General features: G+C 37.5%; 1 protein-coding gene across 51 annotated transcripts in view; it reads left to right on the forward strand.

The window, feature by feature from the left end:
• Positions 1 to 26,296, forward strand: part of dlg2 (discs, large homolog 2 (Drosophila)) — a 426,869-nt gene that overhangs the window by 359,813 nt on the left and 40,760 nt on the right. For all 51 annotated transcript variants that reach the window (XM_009305412.5, XM_073913862.1, XM_073913864.1 and 48 more), the window contains 1 exon segment: positions 18,192 to 18,306. In XM_009305412.5, coding sequence (XP_009303687.1) covers positions 18,192 to 18,306 — 115 coding nt within the window.

Raw genomic sequence — 26,296 nt, forward strand, 5'->3', positions numbered from 1 at the left:
ACAAAAAAGTTTTGACCAGTAGTTTTAGTCTAAAATAATTTTGTTTCCACTAATAATAAATGATTAATATTTCCTTCAGAATATCGAAATCTAATTTTAATTTTAATTGCTTCGGCAACTTCCTTTGGGTTTTTGCGAGTGTATATATTTAATAGGCTGTGAAGTGGACAGTTGCCAGTGTTTATCCACAGGTTGGCCCTGATCCCAGAGTTCTTCTGGGTGAGCTGCTGTTGGCAGATTCTTAGGAGGACACACGTCCTCTGCATTCAAACATATGTAACTCTCACATCTGGACTGCTATTTAAACACAAACTTAGATCAGACCTTCAAATCACTCCATCACTCTTAAGATGCACTCACATTTACAGTTACTTGGCACAAATTCACAAGCAAAGTCCGTGATTGAAATCAGTGCAGTTGAGAGTTTTGCATGACACTGACAATAACTTCATACAGGTTTTGCTCATGATTAGATTGGTCATGCAAATTTAGTGCACTGACCAGCAGAAAGTATCTCTGTTGCATAGGACATCAGTGTCATCGTTGCTTTATACATTTATACACAGTTAAACCTTATTTTGCATTTAACATTTGTAAAACTACCCAATTTAAAAATGTGCAGTGGAATAACTTTGTTGAAATAAACCCATTTTATGGCAGTGAATCCAGAGTATTTTGTAATGGTCTAATTGTAGATACACATTATAATCTGCATATCATTTCAGTGATAGTTTTTCCATACATAGGTTTTCCATACATGTTAATTAAGTTTTTTTTATATTCGTTGAAATACATATTAGTGATGTTGTTGTTGTTTTTAGATATTGCATCCTATTATTTGTTTTTCTTTTAGAAAACAGTTAACATAATATTGATCTACTTTATCTGTAATTAGTTTGTAATTGTAAAGTCTGCAGATACATAGTTTGCAAATGTAAAAAAGTATGATAGCTTGCAGCATAGCAGGTCTTGTGGTTCTTATACAGTTATAAATTACAAATAAGTATGTACAATATGATGGCATGATAGAAACTACACTTGGTGCAGTCTTGTTTAAGTAGTAAGAGTGTCCATTTTTGTGATAATGGAACTCTGGATAGTTCTATTGTCAGATGTTTGTACCCAAAAAGCCACGTTACACCAGATTAACTGTTGGGCAACTTTACTATATTGTTAAAGGCAAAATATGTATGATTTGTTTTTATTAAAAAAGTGGTCAACTGTGGCATAACAAATGTCCAGATGCTTTTGTGTTTGTCTTTCATCAGAAATGGCTTCAGAGTTCTCATTTTGCTTTCAGCATTGCTGTCCTCTACAACTATTACTGCATAAATGCTTTTCATACTTTTGTCTTGTTTCTTGTCTAAATGTGTAGAAGGAAATCTTAAATCAAGAAGCATTTTCTAGACAAGCACAAATTAATGTCTTGTTTTATGAAATAATATACCATAATTAAGTGAATAATCTGTCAGTGTTGTAAGCAAAATAATCATACCCTCATTGGCAGATTCTTTTGCTTATTTAAAGGAAAAACTTGCTTAATTTTGGTATAATATTTCTTAAAACGAGACAATCATTTTGCTTCTCTAAAAAATGTTTCTTGATTTAAAAATATTTTGACTAGATACAAGACAAAAAATCTTGTCTTGTAATTTTTTTAAATTTATTTATTTATTTATTTATTTATTTTTATTTTATTTTATTTTTCAAGTGATGATAAGTTTTCAATACTTATAGAGCTGGCCGATATTGCAAAAAAAAGATCACGATATGCTTCATATCATTCGGTATCTATAATAATTGAATATTTTTAACAATACATTTAGAAATATTTTGTTTTTTTTTACCCACTTTATTGTAATTTACCAACATTACTAAGGCAAATTAAGTTTAAATAGTCAAAACAAAAAATATTTAAATAAAATATCTGATCTTTTTATAATAAAATAAACTTAAAGAGACTCTTAAACTTGATGAATAAAATGTTACAAAGTGTGTGCAATGGTAAAGGTAGTTCAACATTTGTAGGGTGTGAATAATAATGATACAGTGAACCTCATCTCTGTAAACAACACAAATTATGATAATCAAATCTGAGCTTTCAAATAAATGAACCAACCATCATTATTCAAATACACGCTGAACTAAATGTGAAGTTGAATGACTATATTACCCCCTATGCTAAAAAAATCTTTCAGATGGAGAGCTTGTGGTTGGGATGCACAAGAAAAGAAACCAAAAAGCCACTCTGGTGACATCCTTTTTTATCTCCTCACTGTTGCTGTACAGCTCTCATTTTCGCAGATCAATTGTTATTCTTACCTAAAGCGCCAAGCCCTTGGTTTCCTTTACCATTTTCTATGGCGTCGTAACTAGGTGACTGTTTTCTCAGAGGATGACAAATGTACAAATCATCTTTGCCGCTCCGATGCAAGTTTAGGGGGAAAAGTAAAAGCACTGCAGTGTTTGCATGTGCTGTGTTTGTCTAAGGTAATTAGTCTGCCTTTACTGAAATGTGTACATTCCATACAAAGTGTGAAGCAGATTGGTTAGTTCTACTTACATGAATTGCAGTGCGCTCTCGCCATTCAGGAAATTCAAACTGACACCCTAAAGCTTATTGGCATTGCTTCCAAGGTGTGCGCTCAGCAGCCACATTAGAATAAAACTATAACGCTTCATACTGAAACTACATACCAAATCTTTTTTTTTTATTATTGATAAAGGTGTTCGGTCAATAAATACCGATATCTATTTCATCGCCCAGCCCTACTTACTTAGCTCATCTATGAACATGATTGCTGCAGGAGGCCTGTAGAATGTAATTAAGAAAAACTCCCATTATTTCCACAACTCAGTCATGGCGCCTTTGTTTGTTGTGAATATGCGCCCTCTAGTGGCGGATATTATACACTTTGCTTTTAAAGACATACTGTACTTTCAGAGATGAATTGAAGTGTTTACTGGTGTGGCCCGGTTGTGGTCGCTAACAGTGGATAATTGAATATTAGTTTATTAACACTGAGCCTCCTAATCATGATTTGCAAAAAAAGGAGTGAGATTTTTTTTTTCCATCTTTAGAGAACTTGAGAATTTAGAGCTGCAGATGATGAAACTGCACACGCTTCAGTAAACAAAGCATCATCATCTGCTGATGTGGTTGGTAGCTATCATTATAATGATATTTATTTTTATTGTTCTTGGTTGAAAAGGCTTTTTATCTCAGCACTGCAGTCTGTGTACAGTAGCATTATTTTAGCTAAAAGCTCGTGCACACGTTCGCTGACGTATTACAGATGATGCTGGCTTAATTTACAGTCTTTTCTTCCCTGGAAATGTCACAGTGCCAGTTGTGTAGCTCACACATTGTGATTGTACCTGCTGGCGCAGTGATGCTCTTTTCTCCTGCTGCGGGTAGAGCTGTATTTGGCATGTTGGAGTCACTGCACAGCAGCTAATGAGACTACACAAGCTGTCCTCTATTAACTGAAAGCACCTCACCGGCACTGCAGACTGACACGAGTGTGTGTGTGTGTGTGTGTGTGTGTGTGCGTGCGTGCGTGCGTGCGTGCGTGCGTGCGTGCGTGCGTGCGTGTGTGTGTGTGTTGTTGCGCAAGGACGTCTGTCAACCTGGATGTGTCCGACTGCATACACACCAATACCAGACCAACATTCATTATGGTGGATGCAGCTATGTACACAGAATCAAAATAGATGTTTTGAATTAACTGGTTTTGCCATGCATGTGGTTTTATATCAGAACTGGATTCAGAATATCTGAATGGTCATCTGTTTTTTTTTTTTTTTTTTTTTTTTTTTAAATCTCTGTCTCTGGACGCGTGGTAATTTATCATCCCCAACAACCTGTATTCTTCCTTGATCCCTGCTCGAAATGTAGGTCTGAGACAGACAGAGCTTTTATCTATCTAGAAGGTTCCAGATCCTTAAGGGAGAAGGTGTCTTTTTTTGTGAATTACAGTAGAAGCTGAAAAGTGGCTTAGGGTGTGGCAGGTTTGGTTTGATTAACTTCGTCTTTACATTGTTTTTATGTGTTTATAAGCAATGTGAACAGATGCCAGTGTCCATAATCCCCCACAAAATAATGTTTACAATTCTAAAAGATGTTGCACGGCATGACACTTTGTGCTTTAGGCTGCTTTCACACTAGCACTTTTGGTCGGCACACGGGTTCATTTAATGTCTGAGTATGGTACGTTCAGCTAGTATGACCGTGTCTCTTGAACTCTGGTGGCACCCGTGAACACAAGTCCACCTGAAAGAGGTGGTCTGGGTACGGTTTGTGTTAACTCTGGTACAATTCACTTCTGATATGAATGCAATCATACTAAATAGCATAAGTGAACCGCCAACTGTACAACAAACTTTAGTTTTCGATAACGTTCATTCGTGTGTGCTTCTTTGTAAATCACTTACCTTAGTGACAAACAGAATTGACTCAGTGAAAACGGTAATAAATTCTGCATGTCTCCACTAAAAAGAACTTCTGCAGACTGAACATTTTAATGTTTTTTATCTTATCTTATTTTATTTTATTTTGCGACAGAAAGGTGGCTCTCTGTGTTTTAGCTGTGATAACAGAATCAAAAGATTCAGTAAAAGCAGAACCTAGCAACTGCTCTACACAAAACAGTAGCTTGAAAACGCAAGTGTACCAGGGTTCAGAAGCAAAAGAGACAATGTGAACGCAAACCAGCCAAAGAGGACTATCGAACTTGGGGTTCGAACCAGGCATTCGGACCAAGTGTGAAAGCACCCTTAATTTGTTTCCTTTAAATAAGCATGAACATTGCCATCTGAACCTAGTGGGCTGCAAACAATTGGAACAAGATCATTGTGTAAAGATGTTTCTCAGTCGGCTTCAAAATAATTCAAGTTTAGCTGAAAACTTAACTTAAGAAAATTAAAAAGTAAAACAAATGGCTGCCTTTTGTTGTTGTTGTTGTTGTTGATTCAACTAAACAACAGTTTTTTTTACTCCTAATGACTAAAAATATAAAGTTCAACTTTGTATAAATAAAAAAAAAATGTTAGAACTTAACCAAATGATTAAAATTGGTCAAAATAACAAAATACATTCGGTGTTAAGACTTTTGTGTAATTTTTTCAATATTTTTTTTTACAGTGTATGGTACATACAGTGTACACACAAACAAATATTCATAAAAAACATTTTTAAATAGGGGAGTACTCATTTATGTCGCGCACTGTATATACTGTGTGTTTATACATACATTGCTCAACATAAATAAGTACACCCCATTTTAAAAAAATTAATATTTTTATGAATATAGTAACAAGTGTAGGAAATATATTTTGTTTTTTTTAAACAAAGCAGATATGTTTAACATATATTTTTTGTAATAATATTCTAATATCTTTTTAAAAAATAAAACATTTAAATTCAAGCAAAATATTGACAAAATTTTATTAATTTTTGTTTTTCTTAATTTTTCCTTTTTTGTTATATTTTTATTTAATATTTTTCTTTAACATATAAATTCGGGTGTTTTAATTTCTTAGTTTTTTTTTTTGTTAGTCTTTTGTCCGATTAGCTCCAGATTTGGCTTTAGTACTGACTAAACTAATATATATGCTCAAATAAATTATTGTAAGCATCCTTTATAAACTATGAATTTAAAAGAGAGATCTATGAAGGGTGTACTTATATATGCTGAGCACTGTATATGCCCAGGGGTATGAACAATTTCTGGCTTAAATGTACTGTAAGAATGCAAGCAGATGATTACATTTTTCCTTTTACCACTAAGGTCTTTTTAAAACAGCTTTGATTGCATTCTTTTTTACCTCATTTGAGTCTATGTGTATTTCTAATTTTTTGTTAAAGACTAAAAATACAGCATTCTACATCTAAGCTGTATGAAAAAGCAACCTCTGAGCTTAATTCCTCAGTGAGACACTTTCCTCACGCTTGTCTAACTGTATTTTTATCCTGCTGTATTTACCTTTCCATCCCCCTCCAGTGGTCAGTAGTTAATAATCAATCCTTTTCTCAATTCTCATATGTTTACTTCACGAGGCGAATTCCCTTCATATGCTTGAGAAATCCGCAGCGCAGTCAAAGCTGAGATATTCTCCGGATTTGTGGCTTGTTTACCTTAAAGCGAGCTAATACGCTGCAGATTGAAAACACAAAGCCGACATCAAGAGGGAAAATCCAGCATGGCTTTTGATCTGGACTAGTTTGTGGGGAGGGAGGGGCCTTTAAGGCAGCAGACTCCGCCCATAATGGAGCTCCAGCCAATGGCAACAGGTCTGGAGGAGAGCTTGTGTTTGTGTGAGAGAGGGAAGAGAGTGTCAGTGTGTGTGTGTGTAGGGAGCGGTCAATCTCTCTCTCTCGCTGCTGCAGTCTGAGCATCCTCAGGAGTGAGACTCTGTTTTTATTCTCTCTTTCATTCATTCATGCTTATTTTCATTGCGCTTTCTTCCTTTAGCCTCTCGTTTTTCATGTGTTGCTGATTCTTCTCTGTTAGTGGCAGTGTGTTTGCAAGCACGTGTGTTTGTGTGCGTGTGTGTGTTCATAAAGCATGTCTTCAAGGTTTCAGTTGGTCTATTTGAAGTATGCTACATTTATTTAATAGTCCAGTGCATTATATTTTGATGTCAACATTGTCTGGACAACTTACAAAGCGAATTGCTTTCACTGCTTGAACTTTTTTAAGTTATGGAATGATCCTGATGGTGTTCCTGATCTTCTGAAGGATTGTGTGTTCAGCAGTCTCTTTTCATTTGAGTGGATTTGTTCGGGATGACTGCGTTTCTCGCTGCGGGATTGTTTTGGGTTTTCTACTTTATCCTCCGTCTGAGCTTTGCTGCACTCTGAGAATCTTTAATCTGCTTCCCTCTCTTTTCTTCTGCATCTTTTTGTTGAATTTGAATTGTTTAGAGGTTTTCTGTGTGTGTGTTTTTAAATAACATTGAGGCCGTTTGAGGAAAAGGTAGAGCTCGGTTTCCAAAAAGGTGGGAGTGATTTGAATAATACTGTATTTTTGGCTTGGAGAAATTGCAGATATGTTTTTCTTGCTGCTGATTGCAGCATCATAATAATTGTCCTTGATCTTGCTCTCCCAGCCTGAGGCTTAATGACAAAATTTACTTGTCATCTGACCTTTGAGTTCCTGCAAGGGCAGCGAAAGGCTCTTGAATCAGCCAAATTCCTCAGCTGAACCTCTCTAGATCCTCATGCTCATTTAAAGCAATCATCAGATCATCTCCTTGATTGGTGGTTTAGTACAGTTATTTGCATTTTATAGGCCAAATTCTTTTCTTATGCTTGTGGTATCCAAAGCTGAGATATTCACTGCATTTGGCTTGTTTACCTTTAAGCAAGCTAATGCGATGCAGACTGAAAACGCAAAGCTGACATCAAGAGAAAAAATCCAAATGGATTTTTGATCTGGGAAAACAACGGAATGAAAAAGAAAGCAAACAGGAGGTAAATCATCTGTACTGTGTTGCTCAGGTGTAGTAGTGCTGTGTTGGGTCCGTCAGGCTGGTGTGGTCGGTTTAATGGTGTTCAGGCTAGGCTCTGGGGCATTGCTGCTGCTGCTGAGAGCTCTACTGTAGTTCAACACTTGGTGCATGTGTGTGTGTGTGTGTGTATAGCCTACAGTTGAAGTCTGAATTATTAGCCCCCCTATTTATATATTTTTTCTCCCATTTCTGTTTTACGGAGTGAAGATTTTTTTTCAACACATTTCTAAACATAATATTTTTAATAACTCATTTCTAATAACTGATTTATTTTATATTTGCCATGATGACAGTAAATAATATTTGACTAGATAATTTTCAAGATACTTCCATACAGCTTAAAGTGACATTTAAAGTGACATTTAACTGGGTTAATGAAGTTAACTAGGCAGGTTTGGGTAATTAGGCAAGTCATTGTATAACGATGGTTTGTTCTGTAGACTATCAAAAACATAAGGCTTAAAGGTGCTAATAATTTTGACCTTAAAATGTTTTTTTTTATTATTATTAAAAATTGCTTTTATTCTAGCCAAAATAAAACAAATAAGACTTTCTTCAGAAGAAAAAATATTATCAGACATACTGTGAAAGTTTCCTGAATCTGGGAAATATTTTTAAAAAAAAATTCAAAAGGCTGAATAATTCTGACTTCAGCTGTATGTGTGTGTTTGCGTTGGTCTCAACAGTAGCTGGAACAGTAATTCTCTGCTGAAACAGGCCTGAGGTGTGCAGCATCCTCCACATGCTGTGCACTACACTTTCTGAAAAAAAGGTGTAATGCAGTGTTACCTATTTATGCCTAAAAGTGTGCATATTGCTGCTTTAAAGGTTGTTATTAGGACTGAACATGTGGAATAGGCATGCATGGATGGTCCATAGCTTTTGCAAAGCTAGCACCCCAAAGACAAGCTTTTATACATTTTTTGTATTCTGAGAGTGAAGATTACCTGCTGAAAAACCTTAAATTTGAGGGAAAATGTGTTGTTTTAAGCTTAAAATATGTTTATATACAGTAATACACAGTAATTATTATTTCAGTAATAATTCTATTTGATCTAGATTTGTTCAACACTTTTTTATACATATTTAACAAAAAAAAAAAGGATTTTAAGAGCTTAACTACACTGTTAAAATATCTGTTAATCAGCAGTTTTGTATTTTGTGATTCATCCATTTTTTCCATTGATTTGCGGTTGTCAATTTCATTGTGGGACTTAAATCACTGCTCTCTTGACTTCTGATGTTGAAAATTCAACTCTACAGATTAACAAAGTGACTTTTATTGACATTTAGTAGTTTGAAATAATATACAAATAATTAAGTCTGTAAAATAACAGAGTATTTACTGGCAGTTTATCACAACGTTTTTTTGTACCGTAATATGCAACACCAACCCAGACAATATATCTCTTTATACTATTAAAAATGTTAATAAAAGTCACTATTTGAACTTTTCAAGGTTAAAAGTTGTTGGAAGAAAGATCAAGGTCCCATAATGTAATTCAAAAGCATGAATAAATGGAAACAAAAACATGAATCACAAAATATGTAAAACTGGTATGGACATTTTTTACAATTTAGGTTATTTGGTTGACTAAGCAGGTTATTGCACACCAGCGTTTCGGTCTGTAGCCAATTAAAAAAGGGGCTTACTCTGTGAAGAATGTGGGGAAAATGTCCTTGCTCTGTTTACAAAGAATACAAATTTCACAGGAGAGCTAATTATTTTGTCTTCAACTGTGTATACAGAATAGAACTTTTGAAAATCCTCTATTATAATTTGCAGTTAAGTGGATGAGTAAAACTGATGACTATTCTTTCTAAATGGAAAACAAACTGGCATAAAATATGAAGACGTTACCTTTTTTTGTATTTTCAGACATGTTTAGATTTATTTGTACAGCCTATTCAAATGTTATCACCCGATTGAACTGGTGTTATCAGTGGTTATCAACTGAAAGATATGGGCCAAAAGGGGCCTTCTGCGCCTACTGGTTGGCTCAGAAGGCTGTTATCATCCATCCACATTGTTGATCAGATATGGATCACATCTGGAAAGTTAGCAAGAATTATTTATATTATGTATTAAATTTCCCATTATTTGTATTTAATTAACGTCTACCCCAACCCTGCATCTGGAGTCTTCTCTTTTAGTATAGCTAATTAACCATGGATGGATGATTAAAGCTCTCTGAGCCTACCAGTAGGCGTAGAAGGCCCCTGCTGGCCCATATACAGTGGAAATTAGAATCATTAGCCCCCGTTTGATTGTTTTTTTTCTTTCTTTTCTAAATATTTCCCAAATGATGTTTAACAGAGCAAGGACATTTTCACAGTATGTCTGATAATATTTTTCTTCTGGAGAAAGTCTTATTTGTTTTATTTTGGCTAGAATAAAAGCAGTTTTTAATGTTTTAAAACCCATTTTAGGGTCAATCATAGTCTTGCCTAAAACTTGCTTAATTCTCCTAACTTGCCTATAACATTAAGCCTGTAAATGTCACTTTAAGCTGTGTAGAAGTGTCTTGAGAAATATCGAGTCAAATATTATTTACTGTCATAATGGCAAAGATAAAAATAAATCCGTTATTAGAAATTAGTTGTTAAAACTATTATGTTTAGAAATGTGTTGAAAAAAATCTTCTCTCCGTTAAACAGAAATTGGGGAAAAAAATAAACGGGGGGACTAATAATTCAGGGAGGCTAATAATTCCGACTTCGACTGTATATCAGCTCATTCCCTTCAGTAATAACATTCAAAGAGGGTGAATTTTTAGACAACGCAATACAAATGTTTTAACTTCAGAAGAGTCAATGGAGCAACCAATAATAAATGAAAATGTTTGTTATTCTAACCAAAAACGACATATATTTGTATTTTAAAATGTAATGTGTAATCGTAATATGACCTTTATTGAATAAAATAATACTATTAGTTTACTCAAACCCGTACCTAATAAATCCTGTTTTGCGCAATTGCTTTGGCCCATTTTTCAAGACTTAACATTCTCTGAACTGTAAGTAAATATCTTAAAACTGTTTCCTGGAACCTCAGGATGGTACACAGACAAAAATAAATAAATACATGAACATTTATACAGTACGTTTATTTGTGTACAAATGTATTACATGCAAAGTGCAATCTTGCTTGTCCAATTACCATATTGTATATTTCATATTTCTTATGTTACCACAAATACACCAAAAAAACTACAAAATATCATCCATGTTGGCATTGCCAGAGATTCTTCTTTTAAGTTGCTCTTCCACAAGCATGTTACTGTCAGGATCGGGGATAGAACCCGGGTCTCTGGCATGAGAGGTGAATGACTTCCCTACTGAGCTACTGGGAGATGAAGAACCCAGACGAAGAAAGGCAACTTGCTTCTCAGTGGAAATTTATTATTGACAAAAAAAATCTTCAATAAGTGATAAAAGTAAAGAGAGGCAAAAAACAGAGTCCTCCAATATCCAAAAATACAAAACTCAAAAAGTAGGCAAAAAACACCTGAACAGTTGAACTCAACAAACACAAAAGATATAAGTCATTAAAGAGCTTAGAGTTATAATTAAGAGGCTTTACAAAAAGTAACTCACAGTGGTTGACAGGCTTGAATCCACAATAACTGAGCAAAGTACAGATGAAACTGAGGCTACTTAAATACAAGAAACTAAACAAGGCACATGTGAAATCAATGACAATGATTACGGATACCAAATAGAAAACTACTAAATGACGACATCTAGTGGACAAAAAAAAGCATTACAGGAAAAGCTAAAATGACAAAGGGCAAAACCCTGACAGGGCCCCCCCCTCTAGGAACGGCTCCTGACGTTCTTGCCTAGGGACTTGACTTGTGGGACTTGTGAAAGTCTTGAATTAACTTAGGGTCCAAAATGTCCTTGGCAGGAACCCAGGAACGCTCCTCAGGGCCGTAACCTTCCCAGTCTACAAGATACTGCCGGGTTCTACGAACTTGGCGTACATCCAGAATCCGGCGGACTGTGTAGACTGGTTGGCCTCCAAAAGAACGAGGAGGGGGAGGTTTTTCTGTCACAGAGAAAGGAGAAGAAAGAACTGGTTTAAGTAATGAAACATGAAAGGTAGGGTTTATTTTTAAGGATTTGGGTAAGTATAGTTTATAAGTGACTGGGTTTACTTTCCTGGCAATTTTAAAAGGGCCGATGAACTTTTGGGAAAGTTTTCTTGAATCCACTCGAAGGGGAATATTCCTGGTTGACAGCCAAACTCTTTGGCCAGGACGAAGAGTTGGAGCTGGCCTGCGTCTGCGGTTAGCCTGATGTTTGTATTGTTGAGAAACCTTGAGGAGCTTAAGACGGGCCTTTCTCCAGGTTTGACGACAGCGTCTAACGAACTGGAGAGCTGAGGGAACTGCAACTTCAACTTCCTGTTCAGGAAATAGTGGCGGGGGAAAACCAAATTGGCACTCGAAAGGGGACATACCAGTTGCCGAAGAACGGAGGGTGTTATGCGCATATTCGGCCCATATGATGAAGCGAGACCATGCAGTAGGGTTATTAGCAGCCATACATCTCAGTGTGGTCTCAAGGTCCTGATTAAGTCTCTCAGTTTGACCATTCGACTCAGGGTGGAAACCTGAAGATAGACTTGCAGTGGCCCCTATGGATTGACAAAAGGCTTGCCAGAATCTGGAGGAGAATTGAGGTCCTCGATCAGAGACAACATCCAGGGGAATACCAAAGACTCGAAACACATGGTTGATGACTAATTCAGCTGTCTCTTTAGCAGTGGGGAGTTTGGACAGGGGAATGAATCTTGCAGCTTTGGAAAATCTGTCCACGATGACTAATATAGTGGTGTTTCCCTGGGATGAAGGAAGTCCTGTGATAAAGTCCATGGATATATGTGACCAGGGCCTGTGGGGTATGGAAAGTGGATGCAGAAGTCCCTGAGGTGCACAATGGGAACTTTTGTTCTGGTTGCAGGTGGGGCATGCTTTGACGTACATGGTGACATCTCTTTTAATGGTTGGCCACCAGAACCGTCTCTGCAGAAACTCGAGAGTGCGGACAGACCCTGGGTGGCAAGTAAGTTGTGATGAATGTCCCCATTGGAGGACTTTGGAGCGAACAACTTTGGGGACATACAGACTGTCAGTAGGACCTCCACCTGGGTCGGGATCTTTAGTTTGGGCTTTCCTTACAAGACCCTCCAGATCCCACCTAATGGGGGCAATGATCTTAGAGCTGGGGACAATAGATTTCTTGCAGTCTTCAATAATGGATTTTGCATATGCTCGGGACAAGGCGTCTGGTTTTAGGTTTTTTGAACCAGGGCGGTAGGTGAGAGTAAAATGAAAACGGTTGAAAAATAAGGACCACCTGGCTTGTCGGGGGTTGAGTCGCTTCGCCTGCTGAACATATTCAAGATTTTTATGGTCAGTGAGAACTTGAAAGGGGTGTTTGGCTCCCTCAAGCCAGTGTCTCCATTCCTCGAGAGCTAGCTTCACTGCCAGTAACTCCCTATCACCCACGTGGTAGTTTCTCTCAGTGGGAGTTAAACGATGAGAGAGGAATGCGCATGGGTGAAGTTTGTTATCCTCACCTCTCTGAGACAACACTGCTCCAATGCCCACATCGGAAGCATCAACCTCCACCATGAAAGGTTTGTCAGGGTTCGGAATGAGGAGGATAGGGGCTGATGTGAAGCGCTTTTTTAGCTTGATAAAAGCCTCTTCAGCTTCGGGTCCCCAATGAAACCCAGCACCATTCTCCTTGGTGAGGGCGGATAATGGGGCTGCCACAGTACTGAAATTCAGAATGAATTTCCTATAAAAATTGGCAAAACCAAGGAATCGTTGCACCTCTTTGACCGATGAGGGGGAAGGCCAGTCCACCATAGCTTGGATCTTTTGCGGATCCATCTGGATTTGTCCGGGCTTGATGATAAATCCAAGGAATTTGACTTGGGTTACATGGAACTGGCATTTCTCGGGTTTAACATATAGGTGGTTGTTAAGAAGACGTTGGAGGACCTTGCGGACGTGAAATATATGTTCTTGGAGGGAGCTTGAGAAAATAAGGATGTCATCTAGGTAGACAAATACAAACTTATTCAGCATGTCTCGAAGAACATCATTGATGAGGGCTTGAAACACTGCAGGAGCATTGGTAAGACCAAAGGGCATCACTAGATATTCATAGTGCCCTGTGGGCGTGTTGAAAGCGGTCTTCCACTCATCTCCCTGTTTGATGCGCACAAGGTGGTAAGCATTGCGCAGATCAAGTTTAGTGAAAATAGAAGCCTCTTGTAGGATCTCAAAAGCAGTGGACATGAGTGGCAAGGGATAGCGGTTGCGGATGGTGATTTTATTAAGCCCCCTGTAATCTATGCATGGGCGCAGACCACCATCCTTTTTTCCAACAAAGAAAAACCCTGCGCCTGCAGGAGAGGTGGATTGTCGGATGATTCCTGCTGCGAGGGATTCCTCGATATAACTTTCCATGGCAGTACGCTCAGGAAGGGACAAGGAAAAAATACTGCCTCTTGGGGGGCAGGAGTCTGGAAGTAGCTCGATGGCGCAATCATATGGACGGTGGGGCGGTAAGGAGGTAGCTCTCTTCTTGCTAAAGACAGCTTTGAGGTGGTGGTACTGGGCTGGAACTTGGGACAGATCCACGGGTTCTCGAGACTCGAAAATGGGGTTCAGAGGTTTCAGATTCAAACAGGTGTTTTGACAGGTAGGACTCCAGTCCAGAAGGGTTCCACTTACCCAGTCAATGTGGGGGTTATGCTGCAAAAGCCAGGGATGTCCGAGGATAACTGGAAACTCAGGTGACTGTATGAGGTGGAAACAGAGCTTCTCTTCATGTTGGTAGATGGAAAGAGACAAGTGAGAAGTAAGGTGAGTAACCTCTCCTGGAGCTAATGGTCTGCCATCCAGTGCTGTGACTGACAGTGGTTCTGGAAGAGAGTCAATGGGAATATTGAGGTCTTTTGCCAGGGTGATGTCCATGAAGTTTCCTGCAGCACCAGAGTCAATAAAGGCTTGAAGTTGGGATCTTTGGTCTGCCCAAGTGAGGGTGATGGGGAGGAACAAACCACATTTGGAAGGTGAGGTGCTGTAGGTAACTCCCGTTACAGTCCTTCCCTGCCTGTACGGGACTGAGCGTTTCCCGAAAGCTGGGGACAGGTGGAGCGAAAATGATCAGACAGACCACAATAGAGGCAACACCGCTCTCTCATGCGGCGGTCCCTCTCCGTAGGAGAAAGGCGAGTTCTGCCCAACTGCATTGGCTCGGGATTGTCTTGGTGTAACAGTACTGGGGAAGAGGAGGTTGGAGTGAACCCTTCGGTGGAAACAGTGGCGCGATAAAGATGTCTCTCCCTCAGTCGATTATCCAGTTTAATTGCTTGGTCTATTAGGGACTCGAGATCTAGGGCAGGTTCCCTGGTAGCCAAATCATCTTGAATAATCTCAGATAACCCGTTCTGAAAGCAGACCATAAAAGCTTCATCATTCCAGCCACTCCCTGCAGCCACTGTTCGAAATTGAATAGCATATTCTGCCACACTGCCAGTCCCTTGTCGAAGGGTGAGGAGTTTTTTAGAGGCTTGCCGGTCACTAAGGGGATGGTCAAAGACTCGCTTAAACTCCTGTTCAAACGCCATGTAGCTTGAGCAAAAGGGTGATTTAGCCTTCCATACTGCAGTGGCCCAGGAAAGGGCCTTACCGGACAACAGTGTGATCACATAGGCAATTTGGGCCCGATCTGATGGAAAAGATGAAGGCTGCAATTCAAAGGTGAGAGAACATTGGGTTAGGAAACCATCACACGCACTAGGATCACCTGAAAAGTGTCGTGGTGGAGGTAGACGAGGTTCCATCATGGGAGAGGGTGCTCGAGATTCTGACATAGGTGCTGGGGTGGTAATGGAGGCTGGAGTTGTGCAGGTTGGCAATCTGTCAAAAAGTTGGCGAACAGTAGTCATTAGTTCAGAAAGTACCTGAGAGTGTTTGGCCATCAGGGCCTCTTGCTGTACTAGGACATTCTCATGGCGTTGGACGGTTGACCCATGTTGAGCCACTGTGGCAAGTAGCTCCTGAGAACTGGGGCATTCTGGCTCCATGTTGTTGGCTCAGTTATTCTGTCAGGATCGGGGATAGAACCCGGGTCTCTGGCATGAGAGGTGAATGACTTCCCTACTGAGCTACTGGGAGATGAAGAACCCAGACGAAGAAAGGCAACTTGCTTCTCAGTGGAAATTTATTATTGACAAAAAAATCTTCAATAAGTGATAAAAGTAAAGAGAGGCAAAAAACAGAGTCCTCCAATATCCAAAAATACAAAACTCAAAAAGTAGGCAAAAACACCTGAACAGTTGAACTCAACAAACACAAAAGATATAAGTCATTAAAGAGCTTAGAGTTATAATTAAGAGGCTTTACAAAAAGTAACTCACAGTGGTTGACAGGCTTGAATCCACAATAACTGAGCAAAGTACAGATGAAACTGAGGCTACTTAAATACAAGAAACTAAACAAGGCACATGTGAAATCAATGACAATGATTACGGATACCAAATAGAAAACTACTAAATGACGACATCTAGTGGACAAAAAAAAGCATTACAGGAAAAGCTAAAATGACAAAGGGCAAAACCCTGACAGTTACTGCAGTTCAGGATTGTGAATGTAGTGATTTTGGGCAATCGCTACCAAAGTTCATTGATAAATAGATAATGCAAATTGCATTGCAACTAGAGGTCATTTACCAATTTAGCAGACTTTACAAGCAGTGTCAGTATCAGATATTTATGGTGTAAACATGTTTGATAATTGAATAACTGGTTTTGAGTTTGATGGCTTACATGATGAAAAATGATTGGGAAGTTGTGACGAGTTTGGCAGTTTAAATGAGAATCCACTCATTAGTTTTGATGCACAAGCTATATGAAATTAGTTTTTGTCTAAATGACACTGTTACTGTACTTACTGTTTCCACACATGGGCCAAAGCATATGCAATTTGAAATTGCATATGCTTTTTCATATACAATTTCAATAAGAAATGCCACTCTGAAGTGAACAATAAGCTAATGCTAATAAGCAAAGGGCTTGATAAATATTTTAATCCACTATTTTATATGAGAATTGTGTCCTCAATCAGGTGGAAATGATTCTGGATGATCCAACTCATTTTTTGTTTCCACATTATGAACTGCTACCCTCTGGTAGGAGATAAAGAGTCCCAAAGTGTAGGCTGAACCGAAATGTAGCTGTTTTACTGGGTTTATTTAACAATTTATCTTAATTAGCATTATAACTATTGTAATTACTGTATATTGTATTGGTTTTATTGTTTTTTTTAATGGAATGTCTGCAGCAAAATGGTGATGTCCAAAAAATGTCCTATCAAGGACAGCAAAGCTTTAATACTACTAATACTACTATTACTACTATGACTACTACTAATGGTTCAGAGATCTACACTTATTGTTTTAAAAAATAAAAATTTCAATGGCGAATTAAGCCAAAGCAATCGAGAAAAACTGTAAAAACAATTATACTACGTGATATTTTTGATTAATTAATTATTCGGGTCTAAGACAACACACAACAGTAATTCTATAAAACATCTTTTTTTTTGTATTCTATTGAATTGTCTGTTGAATTTCACTGTAATAAAATTGAAATTCATGCAAAAGATTTCTTAAATTATCTTAGCATCACTTCAGTTGTGTCTCTTATATATATATATATATATATATATATATATATATATATATATATATATATATATATATATATACATACACACACACTATTCGTAATATTTTATTAAATATAATATTTATTGATTAAATCATTCATTATTTTATTCATTAATTTTTTTACATTTATTTATTTATTTATTTATTTATTATTTATTTTGAGAGGGAACTGTGCCCCAGTAGAGCCTTATGTCTAGGAACGCCCCTGTTAAAACCCCTAATAAAATAGTAATAAAAAAGTCCTTATTAACACATTTTGTTGGTTGAATGTATCCTTGCTAAATAAAAAGACTCAAAAAACACAAAAACAAACTGGTATTGAACCAACACTTAAACTGTAGTGGTTTTGGGAGACTTGTATGAGTCAGATGAAGGTAAGATCATGTTTTTAAAAGCTGCATATGAGTTTTGACAACCAATGCAAGGCTAAAAAAACACATTTTAAAAGTACCTGCAATAAGCAATGAATAATATATAGTCAGCTGTTTATTGCCTTACAGAATGATGAGTGTTCTGTAGGAATCTGTGGAGATTCAGCATCAGCTTGCAAAATTAACAAAGAAGCAGAAGGTAGATGTTATCGAATATCATACATTTGCACCACAGGAGACACATAATATGACTTTACCAGCTCTCTTTCGCTCCCTCCCTCTCTCTCTCTCTTTACTTTTTCTTCTGCATTCCAATATTGACTGTGTGACCTTGTGCTAAAAGTCAGCCCTGTACAGCTAGTGCTAATATTGATCGGAGCTGTCATCTCAGACACTAAGACTCTACAATAACACATCCTTTATGGACATTTCCCTTGAGATCTTTGCATTAACTCCTTTGGTTTTAGACTGTTTGCATGTGCTCTGTTTTGTTAATATAGATTGATTTTTGCATTTCGCTTACAGAGGCTATGTTATGTTTTGTGTTTACAGAGTACGGGCGTTTTGAGGCCAAAATTCATGACTTGCGAGAGCAGATGATGAACCACAGCATGAGTTCTGGATCCGGATCCCTCAGAACCAATCAAAAACGTTCACTCTATGTCAGGTAGGTTAAATCTATTCGAGTTCACATTTAAAACAGCAAGGATTTATGATCATGGTTTGGATTTTTGATGGTAGTTTCATCTTGTTTTTCAGTCAATTTTTCAAACAAACAACATATTTGCATTACCTTGTTGAAACTTTTTCCCCATTTTTCTCCATTTTAAAACAGAGATATATTGTTTGATTTATTAGTTATTGAGAAGTTTTTATCATATAATATTTGTGCAGAAACATGGTTTATGAGTTGTAAACATGTAGATTAGGATTTATCTATAATTAAATTAACACTTTTTCCCAAACATATAGAATTTTGAATGTTGGATGAAGCCATTTATGTTATTATTTTTGAAAGATGGTGTATTTTTCTATTTATATTGTATATTTTCTATATAAATTGTACTTTTAAAATTTTTTTAATGTAAAAAAAAGTCAATGAAATATTAATGCATTTTGAAATCTGATGGATTTTACTCTGGTCTTCAGTGTCACTTGTTACTTTTCAAAACGTTTTTCAGATAGTATTATTGTAATTATTGCATTGTATTGATGTTGTAAAGAATTCTGATAATAATATATATTTTTAAAGCATAATGCAGAATATTTTAGAATTTTTCTTTTGAAATATGAAATTCTTAATTATAATTTTGTTGAAGTTAAAACAAACTCGCTGAACATCTTATTTTGGCACTCCAAAAACCAAAACAGTAAACATTTAATGAAATGTTATATGAAATCATGCAAGTTATGCATAAACAAACTCTGAATGTTAATATTATAGTAATAATATATTCATATATTAGTATTATTATAGTAATATTATAGTTAAGGATGTTTGATCAGGTTTTTTTGCCCTCGAGTCTGAGTCATATCTGCTGATACCAAAACAGTAGGTAGCTTGAACAATCAAGTAATACATGACATCATTTCTTCACTTTTGGACTTTAGTGCAACAGTAAATATAAAAAAACCTAATATAAAGTAATAAAATAAAAAATATATGAAGTAAACAAATAAACAATCTGACTTAATGAAATACAACAGTAGACACAAACAAAGAGAGTAACTGCTGCCACTGACTTTAAATATCAACAGCTCTTCTAAATGTCATGTAAAACAGCATGTGAAGTGTGTACGCGTGTACAATCTTTGATCCAGACTGATCTGAGAACAGACAGCATGTGCTCCATTGAGTGGGAGTGTGTGTTGGTGTGGGTTTTGTGTGTGTGTAAGAGGATAAAACTGGACACTGATGAATCCTGACTCAAAACACTCCAGACTCCCTGCTGGTTCACACACAAACCCCTGCAGCGTGTTTGTGTTTGTGTGTGTGTGTGTGTGTGTGTGTGTGTGTGTGTGTGTGTGTGTGTGTGTGTGTGTGTGTGTGTGTGAGTGTGAGTGTGAGTGTGTGTGTGTGTGTGTGCGTGTGCGTGTGTGCAACAAACATCTTGCTCCAGGCTAGAAACATGTCTCATTGCCCAGGGAGACCACAGTCATGTTCACATCAATCCAACATCAGTTCCACATCACAAGAGCTAAAGGACAGGCACTTTTACATGATTAGGGGGATGCTGGGATATATCAGTATCCCAATCTTGCTTTTCAGTAAAAATATTAAAGCTAAACGACAAAGCTAAATGATAGAATTTGATTTACAGATTTAAAAGTTAAAATAGTTGTTTTAAAATATACTATTCATATATTTAAAGCAAGATCTTAGGGCAGACAGTAAGCTTATTTACATGTTTTGCTTATTAAACTGGGTTTTAATATTATCTCCAGACTTAAATCACAATACAGCTCTTTAAAGGCTAATTTGTTTAAAATAAATAAATCATGCACTGATGCGGATATTTTACTAGTTACAGTACATAGCATAAGTCTTACGATTTTATTAAAATTTTTTAAAATATGAAAAACAGCAAAAAGATTGCTGGTTTAAGCCCCGGTGGGGCCAGTTGGCATTTCTGTGTGGAGTTTGCATGTTCTCCCAGTGTTTGCGTGGGTTTCTTCTGGGTGCTCTGGTTCCCCTCACAGTCCAAAAACATGCCGTACTGGTGAACTAAATAATCAAAATTGGCAGTAGTGTATGTGTGTGAATGCAAGAGTGTATGGGTATTTTCCAGTGCTGGGTTGCAGCTGTAAGGGCATCTGCTGTATGAAACGTATGCTGGATAAGTTGGAGGTTCATTCCACTTTAGCAACCCCTGATTAATAAAGGGACTACAGTGCATCCGGAAAGTATTGATAGCGCTTCACTTTTTCCATTTTTTTATGTGACAGACTTATTCCACAATGGATTCAATTTATTTATTCCTCAAAATTCAACACACAATACCCCAACATGACAATGTAAAAAACATTTTTTTTTTGAAGTTGTTGTAAATTTATTTAAAAAAAAAAAAAAAAAAAAAAAAGCTGAAAAATCACATGTACATACGTATTCACAGCTTTTGCCGTGAAGCTCTAATTGAGCTTAGGTACATTCTGTTTCCACTGATCATTCTTGAGATGTTTTAGCAGCTTAATTGGAGTTCACCTATGATAAATTCCCAGGGTTGACAGTACAAGTCAAAGCACAAACCAAGCATGGGGACAAAGGAATTGTCTGTAGACCTCCAAGACAGGATTGTCTTGAGGCACAAGGCTGGGGAAGTTTACAGAAAAATTTCTGCTCCTCTAAAAGTTCCAATGAGCCCAGTGGCCTCCATCATCCATAAGTGGAAGATGTTTGTAACCACCAGGACTCTTCCTAGAGCTGGCAAGCCATCTAAGCTGAGGGATCGGGGGAGAAGTGCCTTAGTCAGGGAGGTGATTAATAACCCAATGATAATTGTATCTGAGTTCCAGCGTTCTTCTGTATAGAGAAGAGAACCTTACAGAAGGACAACCATCTGTGCAGTAACTCACCAAGCAGGCCTGTATGTTAGAGTGGCCAGACAGAAGCCACTCCCCGCCTGGACATTTGCCAAAAGGCATCTGAAGGACTCTCAGACCATAAGAAACACAATTCTCTGGTCTGATGAGACTAAAATTAAACTCTTTAGAGTGAATACCAGGCGCTACATTTGGGGAAAACCAGACACTATTCATCGCCAGGCTAATACCCTCCCTACAGTGAAGCATGATGATGGCAGCATCATGCTGTGGGGATGTTTTTCAGCAGCAGGAACTTGAGGACTAGTCAGGATAGAGGGAAAGATGAATGCAGCAATGTACAGAGACATCCTGAATGAAAACCTGATTTAGTTGTTGTTTTGGGTTGCTGTTGTTTTTTAAGAGACAACAAATTGTTTACAGGCAATTCCCAAGGCTACAAATATTCAAGAAATTATTAAGAAGATAAACAGTAAATTCTTAAGATCTGCATGCTCCAGAACGCCCCACTCTCTTTCAGCACACTTTGACTGAACATCTGCTGTGAATCTCCCAGATATGTTTCACAATGCAGTCAGCGCAAGACATTAGATCTTCATCAGCTGTACATCCCTGATTTGGCTCGGTTATTGTGTGCTAGCTGGAAAATTTCAGCAGTACCAGCGCACCTGTGGAAAGCCATTGTGATAAAGCGCTCTCCTGTCAGAAATGATACACGCATAGATACAGATACACACCTCCTCTCCTCAGTTTCTTCTTCCCAGCTGCAGTGTGGTGCCGCAGGCCCCTCTGTGGGTGTTGGATAATTGTACTGTGCCGTCGCCAGCCATTTGGGCTGGTTTTGCAGAACTCGGATGCTGGGAAAAGCTGAGACACTGGAAATCAGACCTTGTAGGGAGACATTTATTTGCTGCAGAACAGATACATCAGCACAGATCAGCTCTCTAAAGTCACCTTTTTATGTGGGTTTAGTAGTGCTGGGGAAACAAATAACAATCAAACCTTGAGCCTTTTTTTAACACCCTTGCTCATAGCACTGGCTGAATGGTACTGTTGTGTGGGTTAACTAATCTGGGTACACTGAGGCCCCGTTTACACTAGTGCGTTTTAGTTTGAAAACGCATAAGTTTTGCTACGGTTACGCCATCCGTCCACACTACGCCGGAGTTCTCGAGCGCCGAAAACAGAGCTTTTTGAAAACGCTGGAAAGGCCGTTTTCATTCTGAAACGCTGCTGCTCCGTCTCAGTGTGGATGGGGAAAGACGGAGACATCTGAAAACGGAGGCGGGGCTGCAAACGTTCGCCTATCTGATTGGGGCTTTTCCTCAATATTAAGTAGCCCACACACAGTTCAGTCTCGCATTCTCTTCTTGTAAGTTAAGACTTCGCAAGTTTGATCAAGGCTGCAGTCTCCCCCTTCTCAGTTTGATATGGAAAACATACCGAGGACACGGGTAAATCTTCAAAGGGAACAGTGTACTTTATAACTTCATTCACATCACCTTGGCTACGTTGTTTCACTTTCTCAACAATAAAATGTAAACATGATTTAAGGAACTGCCTATTTACTTTTTAATATTAGCAACTTAACAGACAGCAGAAATGTTGAGGCGTCGTGCTGCATATATGAGCGTCATCTTCACTGTGTGGATATTTATAACAAAACGGAGCCGATAACAACTGTTTCCTTTCAATTTCAGTGAAAATACGAAACATACCCTCTCTTTTGCTGAACATCAGTTTTAATAATCGATAATTATAAAAGTATAACATACAATAAGTTTATACATTGTAGGAAGTAAAGGCAAGCGATCAGTCAATGTACCTGGATTAATCATTATCTTATCTTTGCGCTTAACCAAAACATGTTACCCGTGAACAAGTAACTTAAGTTAATAGATTCCAATGACCAAAGTCAGGGAATTGGCCTATGTCGTTAGATAAAGACAACAACATGAATGAAATATCACGTTCAGCAAATATAGTGAGATTAGATCCAGCGGGAAATGCTTGATGAGCAGTCCGACAAGCAGAGCTCTCATCTGGGTAGAAATGCTGGAGCGCTTGCCCGAGAGTGTGTGTGTGGTCACGTGATGTGCGTTTTCAGCGTTTTGGTGTGGACGGAGAGCTGTTCAGAAACGCTGGGTAAAACGCGAGTGTGGACACGGATCGTTTTCATTCTACAACGCCGTTTTAAAACTAAAACGCACTAGTGTAAACGGGGCCTGAAACAGATTGTTGCAAACTATTTATAGGGGTTGAATTTAAACAAACAAATTAAATTTTGTAATGTTCAACCTAATTTGTTTGTTTTAATCCATCCTAAATAAATTGTTTACAGCCACTTATCTTTAAAAAAAATGTTAATTCAAGGAATCGTCTTTGAAGAATTTTTTTCAGTGATACAAAATTGTGACAACAGTTATAACACATTGTTTGTTATTGTCTTGTATTACACCTCAAGTCTAGGGGAAAACAACATGGGCATAATAAATGGAAAAACAAATGTGTTGGGGTGGTGGATTTCCCAAACAAAACCAAACTTAATGCAAAAGATACCCTTCGGTCGACAACCAAACTCAGACACTCAGTTGAGAGTAATTGAATAGATTTATTATAGAAAAAAAGTAGTCATTTTAAATGAGCATCTCTTCAGAGTGGACATGGGCCAAAATAACAAACTATAAAGTAAATTAACTAAATTACCTATAAATATTTAAAGAAAAATACAGGAAGCTTACCTTTCTCCCTAAACATAAACATAGTCAAAAGTATTTAAATAAATAGGCAGGCCACCCCTACAAGCACAAACTCTGGAAATAAGTTGAAAGTATGACCAATGGTACAAATCTGAATGTTGGTTGTCGGCCGGAGGAGTAAGGGAAATCCAGGAGCTCCACTCCCAGCAACCGTCACAGCACAAATGAGCTCATCGAAACCCTGCCGGAAGCTCCTTTTTATACAGGCTTCCGAGGCCAGCAGCCAACCAGGAACACGAAATCACGCCTGAATGGGAGCCTATGGGATAACGGAAAACAACAAGAAGGCGGAACAAAGAAAAAGACACATGCTATATGCAACAAAAATAAATAAATAAGCTTTAGTCGTAGCACTCAAAAAAGGCACCTTCTTTATCTTATCCAAGTGGGAAAGCAATAAATGACAGCTACAAACATTGTTATTTCAAATTTGAAAGAAATTTAAGTTTGGAGAATAACACTTGTGTGTGTACCTTGTATTCTGACATTGTGGACACCAAATGTCCTCAGATGTATAGTAATACCAGTAATTTTTTTACCTTGCAGGTACTTTTATTGTCCCTAGGGGTAAGACAGCTCTAAAATCAAACAGAATATTTATTTGAAAATGTAAAAATGCTGACAATTATGTCTATGGGAATCCCTATAAATCTGTAGCTGTGTGTGTGTGTGTGTTTTCATTTCTTTTAGGGATGCACCAAAGTTAAAATTGAGACAGATGAAATAAAAATTTCTAAATGCACTTTACTGTAATCTGAAAACCATTTGTAATTATTATTTATTTATATTATTTATATATCGAGTAATTTTGTTAAAAATGGTTATAAAAAAAATAAAAACAGCTTTTATTCTATCCGGAAAAAAACAAATAAGTCTTTCTTCAGAAGAAAAAATATTATCAGAAATACTGTCAAAATTTCTTTGCTCCATTAAATATCTCTTGAGAAATATTTGAAAAAGATTAAATATTTTACAAGAGGGCTAATAACTTTGACTTTAACTGTATATGATTAAAAAAAAAAAAAAAAAAAATATATATATATATATATATATATATATATATATATATGTATTTGCGTGTTGTGTCATACTTTACATATCAAGTCTTGAGCAATGTTTATTTTTGAATAGAGTACAGATTTTGTGTATGATAATTTGTATACATACATACATTTAATAATATAGGTATAATAGAATTGTGAATGTATATGATCCCTGTAGCTTAATGTGGGCCTGTATATTCTGCAATGGATGGAGATTGATGTGAGAAAAGAGTCTCGGCAAACCTCTAATTGACCTGCAGAGGGAAAAAATAGACTTTAGACAAAAGCATAATTTCCAGTTTGCCGCGGCTGAGCATTGAGATGCATTAGAGTTGTGGTGAGATAAATGCAGAGGTGTGATCGCCGTTGGCTGCAGACTGTGAAAAGAAAGCGCACGTCAATGTAAGAGCAATGCATTCACGACTCCATTCACACACTGACTCAGTTAGCATTGGATGAGTCAGTTATTGAATGATTTTCCTCAATCAGCTTGTTTCTGTTTCTGTCACAACGAATCAACATCACAGTCTAATCGAGAAACGCGTGTGTGTGTACTGCTTTTTTACTATGTGTGTGCGTGTGTCTGTGTCTGCAGCAGCATTTACATGTAACCATAACAACACAATTCCCCTTTGTGATCAGAGAAATTCATTTCATTGCTTCATTATGCAAGAAAGTCCAGAGTGTGTGATTTGTCCAGAGCAAATGTAAATTTCAGAATATAAATTGCAGAGTTGTCTGTTTTGATTTATATCATGAGAAGTTGCCTGTGTTGTGTCTGGGGACTGCGACAGTGACAGTAGAGCTTTTTTATTCATGTATTTTTTAAACACTTGAAATAGCACCTTGAATATTGATATTATGTTCATGCTTGTGTGTTGGCATATTGTGTTTTTTTGTTCATTAATTTTCTTATCGGCTTAGTCCCGTTATTATTCTGGGGTCGCCACAACGGAATTAACCGACAACTTATCCAGCATATGTTTTATGCAGCGGCTGTCCTTCCAGCTGCAACCCATCTCTGGGAAACACCTTACACACTCATTCACACTCATACACTACGGACAATTCAGCCTACCCAATTGACCTATACCACATGTCTTTGGACTATGGGGGAAACCGGAGCACCAGGAGGAAACCCACGCGAATGCAGGAAGAACATGCAAACTCCACACAGAAACGCCAACTGTCCCAGCCGAGGTTTGAACCAGCGACCTATTTGCTGTAAGGCAGCAACACTACCTACTGCGCCACCGTGTCGCCTGGATTTGTTTTTAGCTTAGTTATCCAACTTTCTTTTTAGATTTGTTTATTT

This window comes from Danio rerio, chromosome 10 (genome assembly GCF_049306965.1).
Source record: "Danio rerio strain Tuebingen ecotype United States chromosome 10, GRCz12tu, whole genome shotgun sequence".
NCBI lineage: Eukaryota > Metazoa > Chordata > Actinopteri > Cypriniformes > Danionidae > Danio > Danio rerio.